Genomic DNA, 22,500 nt, shown 5'->3' with positions numbered 1-22,500 from the left:
CCCCGAGGTGGCGTTCTGTTCCTGTGTGTGTGTGTGTGTGTGTGTGTGTGTGTGTCTGTGTGTGTGTGTGTGTGTGTGTGTGTGTGTGTGTGTGTGTCTGTGTGTGTGTGTGTGTGTGTGTGTGTGTGTGTGTGTGATGCCTCTCTGCCTCCCATCAGATCCAGTGTGCTCCTCCAGCTCGACATCTCCTCTCTTGTCTCCCTGTAATCACAGAGGAGCTGCAGCCTTTCTATTTCAGTCCTCCTCTCTCCTCCTCTGACCCCCCCCCCCTCTTTACCTCCATCTGTCCTCTCTCCTGTTACCTGGAGGTTTAAGATGAGCCGGGGTCCAGACACTTCAGCCCTCTGATGGATGAAGACCTGCACCACCATCAATAAATCAATTCATCAATTAGGAGCCTGATGGTGGACACGCATATTAAATAATATCACAAACAGGACTTTCAACTGGAAGACCCACTGTTTGACACCACCTCTTCTTCCTCTTCCTCCTCCTCCTCTTCCTCCTCCTCCATCATCACCATTCTCATCATCCTCCGCTCCATCCTCCTCCATCCTCCACCTCCTCGATCTCCATCTTTACCATCGTCCTCCTCCTCCTTTATCCTCCATCTCCTCCTCTTCCTCCTCCTCCTCCTCAATGATTAATGTGCTTGTGAAAGACTAATGGCTCATCTGGAGAGAAACACTCAACAAGCTCTAGACCTCCTGCGGCAGTGTGTGTGTGTGTGTGTGTGTGTATCTGTGTGTGTGTGTGAATGTGTATCTGTGTGTGTGTGTGTGTGAATGTGTATCTGTGTGTGGGTGTGTGTGTGTGTGAATGTGTATCTGTGTGTGTGTGAATGTGTATATGTGTGTGTGTGTGTGTGAATGTGTATCTGTGTGTGGGTGTGTGTGTGTGTGAATGTGTATCTGTGTGTGTGTGTGTGAATGTGTATCTGTGTGTGTGTGTGAATGTGTATCTGTGTGTGTGTGAATGTATCTGTGTGTGTGTGTGAATGTGTATCTGTGTGTGTGTGTGAATGTGTATCTGTGTGTGTGTGTGAATGTGTATCTGTGTGTGTGTGTGAATGTGTATCTGTGTGTGTGTGTGAATGTGTATCTGTGTGTGTGTGTGTGTGTGTGTGTGTGTGAATGATCTGTGTGTGTGTGTGAATGTGTATATGTGTGTGTGTGTGAATGTATCTGTGTGTGTGTGTGAATGTGTATCTGTGTGTGTGTGTGAATGTGTATCTGTGTGTGTGTGTGAACGTGTATCTGTGTGTGTGTGAATGTGTATCTGTGTGTGTGTGTGAATGTGTATCTGTGTGTGTGTGTGAATGTGTATCTGTGTGTGTGTGAATGTATCTGTGTGTGTGTGTGAACGTGTATCTGTGTGTGTGTGTGTGTGAATGTGTATTTGTGTGTGTGTGTGAACGTGTATCCGTGTGTGTGTGAATGTGTATCTGTGTGTGTGTGTGTGAATGTGTATCTGTGTGTGAATGTGTATCTGTGTGTGTGTGTGTGTGTGAATGTGTATCTGTGTGTGTGTGTGAACGTGTATCTGTGTGTGCGTGTGTGTAGAAACACACTAAACATGAATACACCTGTGTGCCCCTCAGGTAAGTCTCCCCTGTGGGCCTCGGACCTCCTCCCTTACACCACCCTGATGTACGGCACCGGGCCGGGCTACCGGACCTCCAACGGCACGCGGCCCGACCTCCGCCACGTGGACACCAGTAAGACGCCGCCGCCGCCATCTTTGTTCAAGGACAGAGGAAAGCTAGGGAACAACATTTGTGTTGCCCTTCTGTGTTCATACCCGTGTCCCGTAATATGGCGCGACCTTTCCTCGTGACCTTTCTTCGTGACCTTTCCCCGTGACCTTTCCTCGTAATGTAATCAGCTCTACTTCTCATGCTGACATAAAACAAAAAAATTGTATTTGCTTTTATTTTCTTTATAAACCAACAAAGAAAATAGATGAAATAAATTCCTCCTCCATCCTCCTCATTCTCCTCTATCATCCTCCTCCTCCATCTTCCTCCTTCTACTCCTCCATCATCTTCCTCCTCCATCCTCTCCTTCCTCCTCCTCCTCATTCTCCTCTATCATCCTCCTCCTCCATCTTCCTCCTTCTCCTCCTCCTCCATCCTCCTCCTCCATCTTCCTCTTTCTCCTCCATCTTCCTCCTCCATCCTCTCCTTCCTCCTCCATCTCCTCTTCCTCCTCCTCCTCGATCATCCTCCTCCTCCGCAGTGATCAATGTTCTTGTGAAACACCTTTTTATTATAACGATACCATTAGTTATCATGTTAAGGCTACAGTACCTTAGTTTTGCCAGCAGGGGGCAGCGCGGCAGTTTGTGAACACCGTCCTCTCTCTGTCTCCAGAGGCCGGAGACTACGTCCAGCAGGCCGCGGTGCCCATGGCGTCGGCCACGCACAGCGGCGAGGACGTGGCGGTGCTGGCCCGCGGGCCCATGGCGCACCTCTTCCAGGGCGTCAACGAGCAGAACTTCGTGGCCCACGCCATGGCCTACGCCGCCTGTGTGGGCGCCGACCGCCGGCACTGCCAGGGCCCCACCGAGGCCAACGGGGTCACCGGGGCCGCGGCCAGGGCGGCCGGCGGCGGTGCGCTCGCCGTGCTCGCCGCGCTGCTCGCACTCAGAGTGTTCATGTGAGGATGACCTTTCAGCCCCCTGTGAACCCTGTGGATCCACCGAGAGGTCAGAGGTCACGGAGGCGGAGTCGATCAAATTAGGTGTTAAAACAGAGGATCTGATAACTAATAGACACTTTTTTGATTTTAATTTAATCTAATGTAATATAATCAATAAAGACAATAAGGCAGTCGTTGGATGGAGAGTTTCTCTTTTATACTTAATAACAATGTAAATATAAGATGTTTTTATTAATATTTTATTATTATTATTTATAAATATATATTTATATATACATATATATATATATATATTTATTTATATATATGTATATATATTTGAATATACGTATATATATGTAGATATACATATGTATATATATTATGTATTTATATTTATATATGTATATGTATATTTATATACAAGTCTCAAGAAGAAGAAGAACCATAAGCATAACCATAACCATAAGTTTATGTTATTACCTTTTCATATTTGCCGATATTGTCTCGGTCAATGAGGTTCAAGCTGATGACCTTTGACCTTTGAAGCTAGACCAGTGACTCTCTCCAGTCTCCGCTCTGCTAGTGGAGGTTTTCGTGGCCGACTGTCAGCCGCAGGTCTATTAATAACCGAGAAATATTTAAGGATTGTCTATTTTTACCCTTCTGGGTGACAGATTGTCGTAATTAATGTGTAATTATTGTGGACATCTGCTGAGGCGTGTGACTCTCCTTGGACTCGTTTGGTCGGCCGGTCCTTCTTTGGGTCAGGTGACCTCTTCTCTATGACCACGTGGCGTGAGGCTTCAACAGCTGCGAGGTGCAGGTAGAAGTTATATATAGGGGGAGGGAAGGGGGGGGGGGGGGCACACAACTCTTTGAACAATCGTGAAAATATTATTTTGTACATTTATTTTTCATGTTATCATTTCTCAATTATGAAGGTTCCTTCAGCGATGGCTCGTTTTATATATATATATATATATGTATATATACACATTTATATATATATATTTATTTATACATAAATGTATACATATATGTATATATAAATATATTTATATATGTATACATATATATACAGTATATATATATAAATATGTATATGTTTATTTATATATTTATATATGTATATACATTTAAATATATATATATATTTATATATATGCATATACATATATATATAAATGTTTATACATCTATATTTAAATACATATATATTTATACATATATATATAAATATACATGTATATATATATCCATACATATGTATAAATATATCTATATCTATATATTTATACATATGTATAATTATATATATTTATATATATGTCATTTTTCCAGAAGCCTTATCTTGTCTTGTGATGTACATGATTTTAATATTCATGATTTTAACATACATGATTTTAACATACATGATTTTGTTATCCAGTTAACATTGAACATGAGAAAGAGCTCATGTCTTTATTCCTTTACTAAATTTATAAATAGAATATATAACCGGAACATTTGGACATTTCTATGAGTGATTATTGGTTTTAACAAATGAAACATGTCGTTATTATTCCCCTCGTGCACCAAGAGACGCAGTGTGTGTGCGGCACGCAGCGGCGCGCTCACTGTACACCGACTGTACTGCAGCAACAGGCTGTGCGCGCTCCCGCGGCTCCCACCCGCTGCTGCTGCCCGTGGAGCGCGTCCTTCCTTCCGGTGGCGCTAGAGCACCGGGTAAAAGGGAAAAGCGCCATGTGGCTTTTTTTGCCGCAACTTTCCAGCGTTATGAAACGGAAGCGCATGCGCACTGCAGGAAAAACATCGGAAGGGGGCTTTCAGCCGCGAGGAGACCTCACCCAAGTGTCCACGAGTCGTCTCCCGTGTTGCATGTCAACATAGGGAGGGACCTCATGTTCTCACAGTGGCGCCAACTGGGTCTGTCACGCGCAATTACGCGCGCGCCAAATCCGACCCAAAGCGTAGTTCTGCACCATTTGTCGAATAAATGTATTTCAGTGATGGATCTGTTGAGCTCAACCCAAATCACATCATGGGGGACAAGTGTGGACACATCCGGGTATTTGTCTCCCAGAAACGCGCATGGGGAGGGGGGTCACCATGGATACGCGTAAAGCACCCAGATGTGTGGTGGACCCTTCCACGTCATCACATGGTGCACAAAGTCAATAAGATGTCCTCACCGTCTCATCACCTGTTTCCTTTGTGTGTGTGTGTGTGTGTGTGTGTGTGTGTGTGTGTGTGTGTGTGTGTGTGTGTGTGTGTGTGTGTGTGTGTGTGTGTGTGTGTGTGTGTGTGTGTGTGTGTGTGTGTGTGTGTGTGTGTGTGTGTGTGTGTGTGTGTGTGACTATGGGTGAGTGGGTAGCAGGTCCGTCTTTCAATCAGGGGGTTGGAGGATCAATCCCCGCCCTAGTCGATGTGTCCTTGAGCAAGACACTTAACCCTGAGTTGCTCCCTGTAGCTGCGGCTACAGTGAATGAATGTAACAGTACTGTAAGTCGCTTTGGATAAAAGCGTCAGCCAAATGACATGTAATGTAATGTAATGTGTGTGGGGGGGGGGGGGCTGCTGTAAGGTAATAGGCGTCGTGGGGGAGCGACTCGCGTGGGTCTGTTTGGAGTCCTGCTGCAGAGCGTTAAGAGAGACGGGATGGAGGGTGTGTGTGTGTGGGGGGGCTAACTAATAGTCCAATATCTTGTTTTTCATTTTATTAAAGTGCGCTTATACACACCTTTTATATACACACCACATATACACACATAAGATAAGATATATACTTTATTAATCCCCAAGGGGAAATTAGTTCTCTGCATTTAACCCATCCTTAGTTATTAAGAAGCAGTGGGCTGCGGTGAAGCGCCCGGGAAGCAACTGGGGGTTCAGTGCCTTGCTCAAGGACACTTCGACTTGCAACTAATGGGAGAGCGGGATCGAACCGACAACCTTGGGGTTGCAGGAGGCTCCCTCTTACCCCACTGAGCTAAAGCCGCCACACACCATATATATACACACATACACCACGATACACACATACACCACGTATAAACACATACACACCACATATACACACACCATACATACCACATTAAAACACATACACACCACGTATACACACATACACACCACGTATACACACATACACACCACGTATACACACATACACACCACGTATACACACATACACACCACATATACACACACACACTATAAACATACACACCACGTATAAACATACACACCACGTATAACACATACACCACGTATAAACATACACACCATATACACACATACACCACGTATAAACACATACACACCATATATACACACATACACACCACGTATAAACATACACACCACATACACACCACGTATACACACATACACACCACATATACACACATACACACCACGTATACACACATACACACCACATATACACACATACACACCACGTATACACACATACACACCACGTATAAACACATACACACCACGTATACACATACACACCACATATACACACATACACACCACGTATACACACATACACACCACGTATAAACACATACACACCACGTATACACACATACACACCACGTATACACACATACACACCACGTATAAACACATACACACCACGTATAAACACATACACACCACGTATAAACACATACACACCACGTATAAACACATACACACCACGTATAAACACATACACACCACGTATACACACATACACACGTATAAACACATACACACCACGTATACACACATACACACCACGTATAAACACATACACACCACATATACACACATACACACCACGTATAAACACATACACACCACATATACACACATACACACCACGTATACACACATACACACCACGTATACACACATACACACCACGTATACACACATACACACCACGTATAAACACATACACACCACATATACACACATACACACCACGTATAAACACATACACACCACGTATAAACACATACACACCACGTATAAACACATACACCACATATAAACATACACACCACGTATAAACACATACACACCACGTATAAACACATACACACCACGTATAAACACATACACACCACGTATACACACATACACACCACGTATAAACACATACACACCACGTATAAACACATACACACCACATATACACACATACACACCACGTATAAACACATACACACCACGTATACACACATACACACCACATATACACACATACACACCACATATACACACATACACACCACGTATAAACACATACACACCACGTATAAACACATACACACCACGTATAAACACATACACACCACGTATAAACACATACACACCACGTATAAACACATACACACCACGTATAGATAGATAGATAGATAGATATATACTTTATTAATCCCCAAGGGGAAATTTGTCGAGCCAGTAGCAGCAACACACAAGAATAAAAATAAAAATAAAAAACACAAATATAAGAAGGGTTAGGGTGATCTGGCAAGAGGTGAACTGTTGTAGAGCCTCATAGCCGTCGGCAGGAATGTTCTCCTGTATCTCTCCTTGTGGCAGCGGAGCGTGAGGAGACGTCTGGAGAAAGTCCTCCTCTGTCCCTGTAGGAGGTGGTGGAGAGGGTGGTCCGGGTGGTCCAGTATGGACACAAGTTTCTTCAACGTCCTCCTCTCCACCACCTGTTCCAGGTGCTCCAGCTGGCAGCCGATGATGGAGCCAGCCTTCCTAACCAGTTTGTTAAGACGGCTGGTGTCACCGGCTCCGATGCTGCTCCCCCAGCAGACAATGGCAAAGTGCAGCACACTGGCCACAACCGACTGGTAGAATAACTCCAGCATCTTGCTGCACATGTTGAAGGATCGAAGCTTTCTCAGGAAAAAGAGTCGACTCATCCCCTTCTTGTACACAGCGTTGATGTTGGCCTTCCAGTTCAGTCGGCTGTCGATGGAGACGCCCAGGTACTTGTACTCCTCCACCATGTCCACGTCCACTCCCAGGACACTCAGAGGTGTAGGAGCTGTCGCCTTCCTCCTGAAGTCCACCACCATCTCTCTGGTCTTGGCCACGTTCAGCCGCAGGTGGTTCTCATCGCCCACTTTACAAAGTCACTCACCACTGCCCTGTACTCCTCCTCCCGTCCATCCCTAATACACCCGACCACTGCAGAATCATCAGAGTACTTCTGCAGATGGCATGACTCCGTGTTGTACTGGAAGTCACTGGTGTACAGGGTGAAGAGGAAGGAGACAGAACAGTTCCTGTGGGCTCCAACATCACTGACCACCGTTCCAGACAGCACACGCCCCATTCTGACAAACTGTGGTCTGCCTGTGAGGTAGTCAGTGATCCAGGAGATGGTGGACGCGTCCACACTGCCACCGCAGCTTCTCACTCAGCAGCAGTGGCTGGATGGTGTTAAATGCACTGGAGAAGTCAAAGAAAGTGACTCTCACAGAGACACCGGTTCCATCCAGGTGCGACTGAGCTCGTTGCAGCAGGTAGATGATGGCGTCGTCCACTCCCACATGAGGCTGGTAAGCATACACACATGCATACACACATACACACATACACATACACACCACGTATACACACATACACATACACACCACGTATACACACATACACACCACATATACACACATACACACCACATATACACACATACACACCACGTATACACACATACACATACACACCACGTATACACACATACACACCACACATACACACCACATATACACACATATACACACATACACACCACGTACCTTTTCCCCCTCGGACTGTTGGATTGATCTTAACATGTGGGGGTAACATATTTGTTCTCCACTTTTATTTGTATTATTATAATATTTGTTTTAATTATAATTATTATAATTATTATTAATAATAATATAACGTCTCAGCTCCTCTACACCAGCATGTTCCTGTTTGTTAAGATTGATGAGAAGAGATGCGGTTCCTCTGGTGGACGACTTGCTTCCCCAGTGTGAGTGCATCTGTGTGTGGGTGTGTGTGTGCGTGTGTGTGCGCGCGTGCGTGCACGCTGCTAACTCCGCCCTCTCTCCCCATGTCGGCGGCATGTAAGACACCAGCCAATCACGTCTCAATCCGCTTCTACGAGCCGAGGAAGAACAGCAGAAGGAGGCGGGAACGATTTGTTTTGTGGGGGGGAGGGGGGGGGGTATATAACCAGTGAAGCGTGGGATGTGTGTATCAGTGTCACCCTCCAGTGCCTCTCCGTCTGACCGCGCGCACAGAGAGACCGGAGAGATCCGCGTGGACTTGGACCGGGAAAGAGAGAGAGAGGGGGAGGGGAGGGGGGGAACCCTCGAGCCACCTTGCAGCAGCTAAAGCACGAGGTGGGGGGCTGAGGGGGGGGGGAGGTACAGAGACCCCATGCTGCCGCCGCCTGCTGACAGATCTACGCTGTGGTGGTGAACCGTGAGACTCGACCCTCCGCGACCGGAGACAGAGAACTGAGATAACAACAACAACAACACATTATTCTATATGGATCTGAGCCGAGTGAGAGGCAAAGAGGAGCGGCAGAGCCCGGCAGCGCGGACCCGTAGAAGAGGAGAGAGGAGAGGCTTCCAGTGAGGTACGCGGCGCGGCTCTTACGCAGGGCTTTTATTTTGAAGGGGTGGTGCTGCTGGTGTTAGTGGAGAGAAGAAGACGTTTGATAGATTGCTCTCCTATATATATAAACACACACTAAGGCTCTCCATGCAGCGGCATCATGGGCTGTATCAGCTCCAAGGCGCCAGTCGGTAAGAGTCCTCTTGTATCTTCACGCACGCGGGAGGAAGGCTTGCATCATCATCTTCATCACTTATTTATTTATTTTTCGCAGTTTTTTTTGCTGCAGCCTTTCCGCGGCTGCAGAGGCTGCGCGAGGAGTGAATTTTGGGGGTGCTTGTGTGAGTGCACAGCACGCGCCGTGCACGCGAGATGCGCGGAGGCGTGTACACGCGTGCACGAATAAGAAGCTTTTATTGTGGTAATAACTCTGGAATCCAAACGGTATGTAGTGATCAGCGGTGTTTGGGTGCATTTTAGCGCGCGCGTGTGTGTGTGTGTGTGGGGTATCGGCAGTCTAAGCATCGCGATGCTTCGGGAGTTGCAGGAAGCTTCTTCTTCTTTTTCTTTTTTTGGCGAGCGCGCGAGTCAGAGACGAGAGGTACGTGACACCGCGGAGGAGATGCGCTGCGCGGGTCTCTGTGACGAGCCCAGACACCATGGTTCTGACCGCGCTGACCCACTTTAGCTGCAAGGTAGGGACACCTTTCTGTTGGGGGGGGGGGGGGGGGGGTGTTTACACATCAGCTGGACAGGTGTACGTGGCCAGGTGTCGTCCTCTATGCGTGATACCCCGACCTCTGACGTGCGTGTGTGTGTGTGTGTCCCACCCCAGAGCCCCCCCTCGTGTTATTCATTTAACTGGGTCTCCTCTTCCTCATCCATCCATCCGTGTCTCTCTCGCGCTCTTAGTGATGTAAACGTTTCCCACTGTGCTTCTGTATCCGTCTCACACACACACACACACACACACACACACACACACAGACACACAGACACAGACACGCACGAACGAACGAACACGCGCACGCACACACTCTCTCCGCCTCTAATTGGTTGTGTAATCTGTGGCTTGATGAGGCGCCTCGTCCCGTCCGCGTTGAGGACATCAATCCCCTTAACATGAAGCCTGCTGCGCGTGCACGCGGTTAATCAAGAGCGGGGGGGGGGGGGGGGGCGATAAACGAGCCACCTGTTCGACTCTCATACATCTCGCTCATCCGTGCGTGCGCGTGCGTGAGAGACATCGCACTGCTGCTGCTGCGTGGTCTTGACCTCGTTGTGTTGATTCGCTCACGTAAGTCTCCCAGAGAGCCCCCGGGAAAGACGTGTGCGCGTGCGTGAGAGATGCACCGCGCCGAGGTGTCTCTGTCTGCAGTTTCCACGACAACGGGAACGACAGAGAGAGAGAGAGATAAATAAATATAGAACAATTCAGGAAGAGGACTCACTTTTTCGAGTGTTTTTTAATATTTTTTTTATTAAGGAGATTAATGAAGATTACACAAACATGTCTACACACACACACACACACATAGAGATGGAGTCTGATTGGTCACAAGTTGTGTTCTCCAAACGGCTGACTTCACCTCTATCTCTATCTCTCTCTCTCCCTCTCTCTCTCCCTCTCTCTCTCTCTCTCTCCCTCTCTCTCTCCCTCTCTCTCTCTCTCTCTCTCTCTCTCTCTCTCCCTCTCTCTCTCCCTCTCTCCCTCTCTCTCTCTCTCTCCTCTCTCTTCCTCTCTCTCTCCCTCTCTCTCTCCCTCCCTCTCTCTCTCTCTGCGCGTGTCTCGTGTTTCACTCATCTGGATCTATAACCTCATCGTCTCTTGCACGGTCGCTCTCTTTGCAGCAGCAGCAGAAAGTCGCGTGCGCGCGTGCACATAGACACACTTGGCGGACTTCTTTGTGCAGTGCGGACGTGCATGCACATACAAAAGAAGAAGAAGAAGAAAGAAAAACATTTATGTTGCAATCGAGGAGGAAATACTAAAAAGGGGAGGATGTGTTGACGCGTGAGTATTTTCGCGTCGCTATAAAATCCCTCTCTGCGCGTGCACGTTCAGACGGGCCTCTCACATGACACTCATGGACATCAACCTCGTGCCACACACACACAACAACACGCATCCTTCACTCCTCCAGACAATACTTCCATTGACGAGCTGGCCTAGATCCGACCGCACAATGGGTTGAATTCTGCTGGTGGGGCAACTTGAGCTCAAACGGCACGTCTGTGACCCGGATGGGTGGGGGGGGGGTGATGAGTCTTGATATTGCTCTCTGTGGTAGAGATGTGCGTTGTTTCCACGCACGGTAACTAGAAACGAGGCGGCGTGGAAACAAGAGCCAGGCTCTGACATTTAGACACCCCCCCCCCACACACACACACACACACACAGACAGACACACACACCACCTCTTAATCTCGTTTGGATCTGATTTGTTTGTGTGTGTGTGTGTGTGTGTGTTGCTGCTGCGGGAGCTCTCCGTGGTGCTGAAATTGGCTCCGCTTGTCAATACGCATGCGGGGAGGCCCGAGGAGCGCGTCGCCTTCCGCGTGCACGACGGCGCGCGTGCGTGTCGATGGTCACGGCGAGGTCGAAAAGGGTTAAACAATTTTTATTCATTTTTTAAAGCCCCGCGTAGTTCAACTGAGTGTAGAGTCCCGGATGTGGAGGGAGTTGTGTGACATTGCTCCACACCTGGTGTGCGTGTGGTTGTGTTTCTGAACGTCAGGGAGGTAATCAACAATAACAACAACAACAAACTATTGCACAACACCATCACGGGTGTGTTCTTTATCCTGTGTGTGTGTGTGTGTGTGTGTGTGTTATACTGCTTCTCTCCCGCCGATAACAAAGCGGAACCAGCTTCATCACATATGAACCGACTCGGGCTGCAGCCCCGCCCCCTTTTACCTGCATGACGTGGCATGGCATGAGGAAGACCCCCCCCCCCACCCTAGCCACGCCCCCTTCACACGTCATCTCTCTACAGGTTCACCTGTAAAGGGTTCCACTGCCACGCGTTAGGATCGCAGTTGCTCTTGCTCCAGTAATAAATGGATAAATAATATATTTCTATATTCATAAAACATTCTTCGTGTTGGATCTGAGCTCGTTTATTGTTGGAGCAAGACGTTCCTCCATGTGCCTCTCCGTGTGTGGTTCCCTTGCCCCGTGCTCACCGGCTCTCTCCCCCTCCAGTGGCCGCGGACGGGTCGTTGCGCGTGGACTGGAGCGCGGCCAGCTCCGCGTCCGACCTCGCGCTCTGGGGGAACACGCGGACCTGCTTGGCGCGCAGACTGGTTCTGACAGCACCTTTGGGTGCTCTGGACTTCAGCGAGGTGCCCGTAACACTCTTTGTTTTTTTGGGGGGGGGGGGGTCCTCTGGCCTCGTGCATTTACTCCTCGAGATGAGGAGTGATCTATAACAAGGGATGTCTTTTATGACAATTAAAGGGTTAATAAAGAATATATATATATATATATATACATGGTATATATATATATTTATTTATATATGGTAGATATATATATATATCTATATGGTATATATATATATGTATATATATACATATATATAGTATATATATATTCCTATATATGGTATATATATTTATATATATGGTATATATGGTATATATATGTATATATACGTATATATATGATATATATAGTATATATATATATATATATAAATATTAGTGCTGTGAAAAATAACGCGTTAACTCAGTTAATTAAATTACAGGTTTAACTAGTTTTTTTTAAAAATGCATTAAACGCATGCGCAGAATGAGCTTCCAATCCGTCTGTTGTTGGTCGTCTCTCCAGCAGCATGTCATTCTGTCTCTAGTGAAAATTACAGGGTGACGGGTGGAGATTTCCCCCTGTTATAATAGGAGGGGAAACACTGGAGTTGATAAGCGAGTCTTCTTGTCTGATCAATACGCAACTGAGGTGCGCGAATGGACCGAGCGGCCAGCTGCTGATCACTCACTCAAAGAACAGACGGTACGCGCGCAGCGCGCCAACATTTTTTTTGGGAGCACCGAAGACCCATTTTGACCCAGGAAAAACCCTGAATGTTTATATGGGATTAATCATGATTAATCCACAGAAACCTGTGATTAACCGGATGAAAAATTTTAATCGTTTCACAGCCCTAATAAATATGTATATATATATATATATACATGGTATATATATATATATAAATATTTATTTTGACACAAGTCTCTAAAGCTGCAGCCATACCCTAATGTCGCTGTTGTGACCCTTCAATGTGCACCAAAGATTAAAGGTCAAGAGGTCACAGAGAAACAAACAACCTGCTGCATTAATGCAATTATTCAAGATTTATGGTCCAAACTAAACTCTTTGATCCAGATCATAGAGAAAGTAAACTATTGTTGAGAGCCAAACACAGAGTCACATGTCGTCATAGTCAGATTATATTTAACCGTTAAAGCCGAGTGACGTTTGATGTTCGGTGAACTTCACGATCTGAGCGACTCTATCCTCTATGAATTATATACATTTAGTTGTATTTTATATTTATATTTAAGTAAACTCGTAGGGGGGTTACAGAGCACATGGCAGACTACCCCCTGCACCTGTGAAGTAATCAATCAGCTGTGAGTAAAGGTCACGCATTAAGGGCAGGACGTTGACCTCTGACGGGTTCGACCCGGTCCCCTTTGATCACAACCTGAAAGCATATAAGTTACTTTGTACCCCAACACACACACACACACACACACACACCTTTTATCTCCTATATAAAAATGACCAGTCCTAGTATTATGTTGTTATTTCATTTTTAAAAGACTCAATCAGCTCGTTGTATCCCAATCAAAGACGCACAAGACAACATAATATTTTCTCATCCCTCCCCGAGGTTTGATGATTATCTTATTATCCCTGCAGTTCTTTTCTCTGTTGTTTTGTTTTTCATTAATGTCAAACCACTTGGTTTGTAATTATTTTCCAAGAAGCCGTTCAGCACAAATGAGAGATTAATTTATCTTCTAATTGGCCATATAAAAAAAAATTAAAAACGGATTGCGCAATCTCCAATTAAGGGATTATTACCGCTGATCACACACACACACACACACACACACACACACATGGATCCGCTGCTGACGTTGTTTTATCATCCTGGCTCACTTCAATGCTTATGACGTTACATTATATATATATATACACTACCGTTCAAAAGTTTGGGATCACTTAGAAATGTCCTTATTTTTCAAAGAAAAGCATTGTTTTTTTCAATGAAGATAACATTAAATCAATCAGAAATACACTCTATACATTGTTAATGTGGTAAATGACTATTCTAGGTGGAAACGTCTGGTTTCTAATGAAATATCTCCAGAGGTGTATAGAGGCCCATTTCCAGCAACTATCACTCCAGTGTTCTAATGGTACATTGTGTTTGCTAATCGCCTTAGAAGACTAATGTCTGATTAGAAAACCCTTGTGCAATTATGTTAGCACAGCTGAAAACTGTTTTGCTGATGAGAGAAGCTATAAAACTGGCCTTCCTTTGAGCTAGTTGATTATCTGGAGCTTCACATTTGTGGGTTCGATAACTCTCAAAATGGCCAGAAAAAAAGAAGTTTCATGTGAAACTCGCCAGTCTATTCTTGTTCTTAGAAATGAAGGCTATTCCATGCGAGAAATTGCAAAGAAACTGAAAATGTCCTACAGCGGTGTGTACTACTCCCTTCAGAGAACAGCACAAACGGGCTCTAACCAGAGCAGAAAGAGAAGTGGGAGAACTCAGCAAGAAGACAAGTACATTAGAGTCTCTAGTTTGAGAAATAGACGCCTCACAGGTCCTCAACTGGCAGCTTCTTTAAATGGTACCCGCAAAACGCCAGTGTCACCGTCGACAGTGAAGAGGCGACTCCGGGATACTGGCCTTCTAGGCAGAGTGGCAAAGAAAAAGCCATATCTGAGACTGGCCAATAAAAAGAAAAGATTGGTATGGGCAAAAGAACACAGGCATTGGACAGAGGAAGATTGGGAAAAGGTGTTCTGGACAGATGAATCCAAGTTTGAGGTGTTTGGATCACACAGAAGAACATTTGTGAGACGCAGAACAGGTGAAAAGATGCTGGAAGAGTGCCTGACACCATCTGTCAAGCATGGTGGAGGTCATGTGATGGTCTGGGGCTGCTTTGGTGCTGGGAAAGTGGGAGATTTGTACCAGGTAAAAGGGATTTTAAATAAGGAAGGCTATCACTCCATGTTGCAACGCCATGCCATACCCTGTGGGCAGCGCTTGATTGGAGCCAATGTCCTCCTCCAACAGGACAATGACCCAAAGCACACCTCCACATTGTGCCAGAACTATTGAGGGAAGAAGCAGGCAGCTGCTGTCTGTAATGGAGTGGCCAGTCACCAGATCTCAACCCCATTGAGCTGTTGTGGGAGCAGCTTGACCGTATGGTCCTCAAGAAGTGCCCATCAAGCCAATCCAACTTGTGGAGGTGCTTCAGGAAGCGTGGGGTGACATTTCAACAGATTACCTCAACAAATTAACAGCTAGAATGCCAAAGGTCTGCAATGCTGTCATTGCTGCAAAAGGAGCATTCTTTGACGAAAGCAAAGTTTGAAGAAAAAAATTAATACTTCAAATACAAATCATTATTTCTAACCTTGTCAATGTCTTGACTATATTTTCGATACATTTTGCAACTCATTTGATAAATAAAAGTGTGAGTTTTCATGGGAAACACGAAATTGTCTGGGTGATCCCAAACTTTTGAATGGTAGTGTATATATTTATTCATATATATATATATTATTATTATATATTTTATTCTATAAATATTAAATATTATATGTCAGATGCTATAGACGTGTCTCTGAGGCTCTGAGACCCGGTGGCTCTTTTTGGCGTGGAGAGATTCCGGAGCTGAAGTTTCCCGGGATGCTTCTGCAGTTGATGATGATGATGATGGTGATGGTGATGATGATGAGTCCCCCGCGCCTCCCTTTCACCCGACCATCTGGGTGTGAATCCGGTCGTCTCGGAGCCTCTCGGGGGCCGAGAGACGCACACACACATCTTGTGTGCACTTCAGGGACCGCACAAAAGAAACGACAGCTGTGATTGGTCAGGTTTTTGAGAAGGATCTTCAAATAGATATCCGGCTGCCCCCCCCCCCTCCCCCACCACCACCACCCGCCCTCATATTTGGCGCTGCCAAAGAGATTCAATTCATTTACGCTGCAGCAACAGCCTCGCCTCCGACGCCTGTGTGTGTGTGTGTGTGTGTGTGTGTGTGTGTGTGTGACAATGTCAGGGAGTGAGGCAGCACGGGGAGGAATTGTACCGTGGTGACCAGTTGCCATAGAAATGTTCCCATTGTGGAAAAAGTTGAGAGAGAGATGGAGAGAGAGAGAGAGAGATGGAGAGAGAGAAAGACATGTTCAGGTTATTTTCCACCAGGGAAACAGATATCGCGGCAATCTGTTCCACCAAATCATCTCATTTTGGATGTCTTCTGTGTGTGTGTGTGTGTGTGTGTGTGTGTGTGTGTGTGTGTGTGTGTGTGCTGCTGAACGAAACACACCTCCGTGTTCCTCGGTGTGTCTGACTCCTGCTGCCCAGAAACTTTAGTCACCTTAAATAAGATCAGAACATCGGGACACCGGGACACGGTGAGTTCTGTTTATTCCCACGCAGAGGCGGTCCCTGAAGAGGCTTTCTGGGTGAAGAGAGACACGAGTCAGCCTGATCAGCTTCTACTGTCTGTGTTCACACACACACACACACACACATTACACACACACCCACACATATTACACACACATTACACACACACACAAACATTACACACATTACACACATTACACACAAACACACACACACACATTACACACACATTACACACACATTACACACACATTACACCCACAGACACACACATTACACAACCACACACACACACACACACAGTACACACACACATCACACAAACACAACGTGTGGTTTTCTTTGTGTGGATTCAACAAACACGATGAAACATATTGAGACGCTCCGTTGTTTCCACCTGACGCCTCGGAGAGAACAAACGTATTTTATATTCACACACAACAACATCGCCGACATCTCCTCGCACCTCGAACGCCACCCGACGGATCGGCTCGTTAGCGTCTTTAGAAAGAGAGATATCACTCGGTTGTGTTTAGGTGACATACGACTTGCATATTGTTGAAAAATATCATATTTTGGGTTAAAATAAAGATGTTTGTTGGCTAAAATAAATACTTTTGTTACGTAACTGGCGTGAGGGAATAATAAGAGGTTGTTTACCGCGTCAACATCGGAGGAAATGTGCAGTATTACAGCTTTAAAGGGTAATTAAAGATATAATAAATAGCTAAACACAACTTTAAATAAGATAAAATCATAGGAAACTAGAACGGGCACTTGGTAGAGCGCATACTTTCGCATATCACAAGATTGGGCATTGAATTATGAACATTTTGGCATTAGTTGCATGCCAATTGGACAAAAATGTATCGTGCTATGGTAAAAAAAAGATGTTGACCTTTCCATGACCTTGACCTTGACCTTTGACCCGATTGATCCCAAAATCTAATCAAATGGTCCCCGGATAATAACCAATCATCCCACCAAATTCCATGTGATTCAAGAAGATTTGACCTGTTCATGACCTTTGACCTTGACCTTTGACCCGATCAATCCCAAAATCGAATCAACTGGTCCCCGGATAATAACCAATCATCCCACCAAATTTCATGCGATTCGGTTCAATACTTTTTGAGTTCTGCGAAAGATTTTGACCTGTTCATTACCTTTGACCTTGACCTTTGACCCGATCGATCCCAAAATCTAATCAACTGGTCCCCGGATAATAAACAATCATCCCACCAAATTTCATGCGATTCGGTTCAATACTTTTTGAGTTTTGCGAATAACACGCATACAAATAAATAAATAAATACATAAATAAATAAATACACGGCGATCAAAACATAACCTTCCGGCATTTTCAATGCGAAGGTAATAAGAAAGATGAGTAAGTTATAGGTCATAACAGGTCAAATAAGTCACCGGTGGTCTCCTAGGTGAAAGTCCTGTTTGTTAGGCTCCTCCCACACACACACACACTCATGCCGAGCTGTAGCCACGCCCCCTTTTAGTCACACGTCTTCTTGTCGTTTCAGGTGAATGTTGACGACACCGTTGAAATGTTACCCAAATCCAGAAGAGCTCTCACCATCCAGGAGATCGCCGCGTTGGCGCGGTCCTCCCTCCACGGTGAGCGGGCCGCGCTGTGACCTGGACCCCCCCCTCCTCTCGCTCTGCCATCCTCCTCTTCCTCTTCTCTGCAGGTATCTCCCAGGTGGTGAAGGACCACGTGACGAAGCCCACCGCCATGGCTCAGGGCCGCGTGGCCCGCCTGATCGAGTGGAAGGGCTGGTCCAAGCCCACGGACGCTCCGGCGGCGCCGCAGTCCGACTTGAACTCGTACTCGGACCTCACCGAGGGGGAGCAGGAGGCCCGCTTCGCCGCCGGTGAGACACCCCCCCCCGGTCCTACAATACCCATAATGCATCCTCCCAACAGTGCGCTACCGCTCTCTGTCCCAAATGCAGAGAAACCCCAGATTACATCATAATGACATCATCGCTCACACGCCGCTAACACCCCGCTAACAGGCCGCTAACAGGCCGCTAACACGCTGCTCACACGTCGCTAACAGGCCGCTAACAGGCCGCTAACAAACCGCTAACACGCTGCTCACACGCTGCTAACAGGCCGCTAACAGGCCGCTAACACACTGTTAATAGGTCGCTAACTGGTGGCTAACACACCGCTAACACACCGCTAACAGGCCGCTCACATGGCGCTCACACGCCACTAACACCCCGCTAACACATCGCTAACAGGCCGCTAACACCCCGCTAACACATCGCTAACAGGCCGCTAACACCCCGCTAACACATCGCTAACAGGCCGCTAACACCCCGCTAACACATCGCTAACAGGCCGCTAACACCGGGCTAACACATCGCTAACAGGCCGCTAACACCCCGCTAACACATCGCTAACAGGCCGCTAACACCCCGCTAACACCTCGCTAACAGGCCCCGCCCCCATGCCGTGTTTATTCTCCTCCTCAGGTTACACCGCGGGCCGTCAGGGAGCCGCTTGACTCCTTTATTTATATATATATTTAAAAAGAGAAGTTTAACTTCTCTCCTCGTTGGCCGCCGGCAGCGTTACGGCGTGAATGTCAGCGAACATGACCGTGTGTGTGTGTGTGTGTGTGTGTGTGTAGGTGTGTGTGTGTGTGTGTGTGTGTGAGTGTGAGTGTGTATGGAAGCTAGTAGAACACGACGGTGTGTGTTTGTGAGGCATCCGGAGAATAACAACATGCAGCTGGGGTTGTCCTATTGATGGACTGCCAACACACACACACACACCCACACACCCACACACACACACACCCACACACACACACACTTTGAAGTTAATCCTGCAGTGTTTCTCCGTAGTGCATGAAACTGGCTGCCAAGCCTTGACCGACAGAGAGGCGTATGCCACTGTGTGTGTGTGTTGTCTCTTTGTAGTCATTTAGAGTCTCTTTGTAGTTGTTTAATGTCTCTTTGTAGTCATTTAGAGTCTCTTTGTAGTCATTTAATGTCTCTTTGTAGTCATTTAGAGTCTCTTTGTAGTCATTTAGTCTCTTTGTAGTCATTTAGAGTCTCGTTGTAGTCATTTAGAGTCTCTTTGTAGTCATTTAATGTCTCTTTGTAGTCATTTAATGTCTCTTTGTAGTCATTTAGTCTCTTTGTAGTCATTTAGAGTCTCTTTGTAGTCATTTAGAGTCTCTTTGTAGTCATTTAGAGTCTCTTTGTAGTCATTTAATGTCTCTTTGTAGTCATTTAGAGTCTCTTTGTAGTCATTTAGAGTCTCTTTGCAGTCATTTAATGTCTATTTGTAGTCATTTAGAGTCTCTTTGTAGTCATTTATTGTCTCTTTGTAGTCATTTATTGTCTCTTTGTAGTCATTTAATGTCTCTTTGTAGTCATTTATTGTCTCTTTGTAGTCATTTAATGTCTCTTTGTAGTCATTTATTGTCTCTTTGTAGTCATTTAATTTCTCTTTGTAGTCATTTAATGTCTCTTTGTAGTCATTTATTGTCTCTTTGTAGTCATTTAATGTCTCTTTGTAGTCATTTAGAGTCTCTTTGTAGTCATTTAATGTCTCTATGTAGTCATTTAGAGTCTCTTTGTAGTCATTTAATGTCTCTTTGTAGTCATTTAATGTCTCTTTGTAGTCATTTAATGTCTATTTGTAGTCATTTAGAGTCTCTTTGTAGTCATTTAATGTCTCTTTGTAGTCATTTAGAGTCTCTTTGTAGTCATTTAATGTCTCTTTGTAGTCATTTAGAGTCTCTTTGTAGTCATTTAGAGTCTCTTTGTAGTCATTTAGAGTCTCTTTGTAGTCATTTAGAGTCTCTTTGTAGTCATTTAATGTCTCTTTGTAGTCATTTAGAGTCACTTTGTAGTCATTTAGAGTCTCTTGACAGGGTGGTGGGGGTTGTGGGGTGACGGGTGGCGATGTGGCCCCTGACATCATCAAGGATCTGACTGTTTTTTGCTCGTACTTTGCCATGTTTATATTCTCATGGCCGCCGTGTGTGAGTCTCTTTAACGAACACAGATGTGTCTTGATTCCTCTTGAAAGACATTTGTGTGTGTGGCTCGCGGCTCAGGGACTCACAGCGGGGCAGCTGAGCTCATCCCTTCATCCTGAGTTGAAGGAATTAGAGGAAGAAGAAAAAAATACTTTTCAAAACCAGAACTAAAGAGCCGGAGGACGAGCCGGGTGTGAGGGAAGTTCAGAGCACAGATACAAAGGGAGATGAACGCAGCATCGATCTGCCTCTCTCTCTCTCTCTCTGTGTGTGGGAGACGACACATGAATACTGAGCATCGACCAGACAGAGAGACAAAGAGAGAGAGAGAGAGACATAAAGAGAATGAGACAGAGGAGAGAGATCTAGAGAGATGGAAATCAAAATGAGAAGTGAGGGATGAGGCGGAGAGATTGCGCCGGTGAAAGAGAAGCGAGAGACGAGGCGGTGAAAGAGAAGAGAGCGGCAAGGATGAGGAGAGTCGATGGGAACGTTTTATTGAGAGAGACGACCGGAAAGAAAAAGAGGGATGACACGCGGGAAAGAGAGAGAGAGAGTGGACGGACGGACAGACGGACGGGGGAAAATACAAAACAGGTGGATTGAGTGGAGGTGGACGGAGAAGAAGAGAGAACAATGAGAGAGAGAGAGAGAGGGGCGGGGGGGGGAGAGAGGGAGTCTGACCCTGTGATTGGTCGGCTCCTGAATGTGATCGGAGGCGATTTGTCACTCGGACCTTGTTGGTTCAGACACATGCTGAGTCACCTTAGACCAGGGGTGTCAAACTCATTTTCACCGAGGGCCACATCCGCCTCATGGCTGCCCTCAAAGGGCCGGTTGTCACTAAGACGGTATAATTCTAACTACTCCAGAACATATTGTTAAATAACTTTCTTTGCATTTTAACCCACATTACTTTATCAAAGATCAAACAAACATTATTACATTGACTTTGTTAAAAGCTTTGTCACAGTTGAGACAGGTGGTTCTCTCCTGGTCTGGGCAGTGGTTCTCTACTGGTCTGGCTTCCCGGGCGCTTCACCGCAGCCCACTGCTCCTTAATAACTAAGGATGGGTTAAATGCAGAGAACTAATTTCCCCTTGGGGATTAATAAAAGTGTATATTCTTTGCGATGCACTATCACCCCTGAATGACAAGGGACAATGACAATGACTATGACCTAAATCGAGGGACATTTTTAACTTCTCAAATGTATTTAATGAAAAGATGGTGCAGTTTGAACCTGAGAGTTCAGAATATCACAGTATGCACAACAAAACTATTTAGTAATATTCCCTTTTACAGTCAATTATGAACCAACAAGTGAATCTTAAGGACACAAGGTAATACAACATACATTACTACTCTGTAACTTCAGACTTTAAAAAATGTCAAAACAGTGCTTTCATGCATAAACATGAAATAAGAAAGTCTGGTTTTAAAAAGCCTCAAAAGATGTAATTCATGTCTCACTCACTGAACCTATGACACATGAAGCTGCTCTACAAGTCAGAGTCTTGAGGAGCAGCTTTTATA

The 22,500-nt window shown here is 45.7% G+C and overlaps 2 protein-coding genes across 5 annotated transcripts in view; both read left to right on the top strand.

Moving 5' to 3' along the window:
* Nucleotides 1–2,833, top strand: part of LOC130210706 (alkaline phosphatase, tissue-nonspecific isozyme-like) — a 16,682-nt gene extending 13,849 nt beyond the window's left edge. The window contains exons 9-10 of the mRNA XM_056441188.1: nucleotides 1,601–1,717; nucleotides 2,372–2,833. Of these exons, the coding sequence (XP_056297163.1) occupies nucleotides 1,601–1,717; nucleotides 2,372–2,661 (407 nt within the window). The 3' untranslated portion in view covers nucleotides 2,662–2,833. The remainder of the gene's footprint in view (nucleotides 1–1,600; nucleotides 1,718–2,371) is intronic.
* Nucleotides 2,834–9,110: 6,277 nt separating this feature from the next.
* Nucleotides 9,111–22,500, top strand: part of LOC130210643 (protein FAM131A-like) — a 19,034-nt gene continuing 5,644 nt past the window's right edge. For 2 of the 4 annotated variants that reach the window (XM_056441109.1, XM_056441107.1), the window contains exons 1-3: nucleotides 9,907–9,964; nucleotides 18,484–18,577; nucleotides 18,652–18,834. In XM_056441109.1, coding sequence (XP_056297084.1) covers nucleotides 9,929–9,964; nucleotides 18,484–18,577; nucleotides 18,652–18,834 — 313 coding nt within the window. In that variant the 5' untranslated portion in view covers nucleotides 9,907–9,928. Of the gene's footprint in view, nucleotides 9,292–9,450; nucleotides 9,461–9,906; nucleotides 9,965–12,477; nucleotides 12,618–18,483; nucleotides 18,578–18,651; nucleotides 18,835–22,500 lie in introns of those variants that run through there. The other 2 variants (XM_056441110.1, XM_056441108.1) reach the window with 2 other exon arrangements.

Source organism: Pseudoliparis swirei, chromosome 20 (genome assembly GCF_029220125.1).
Source record: "Pseudoliparis swirei isolate HS2019 ecotype Mariana Trench chromosome 20, NWPU_hadal_v1, whole genome shotgun sequence".
In the NCBI taxonomy this organism is placed as follows: Eukaryota; Metazoa; Chordata; class Actinopteri; order Perciformes; family Liparidae; genus Pseudoliparis; species Pseudoliparis swirei.
This window is presented reverse-complemented; position numbering and strand designations above follow the sequence as displayed.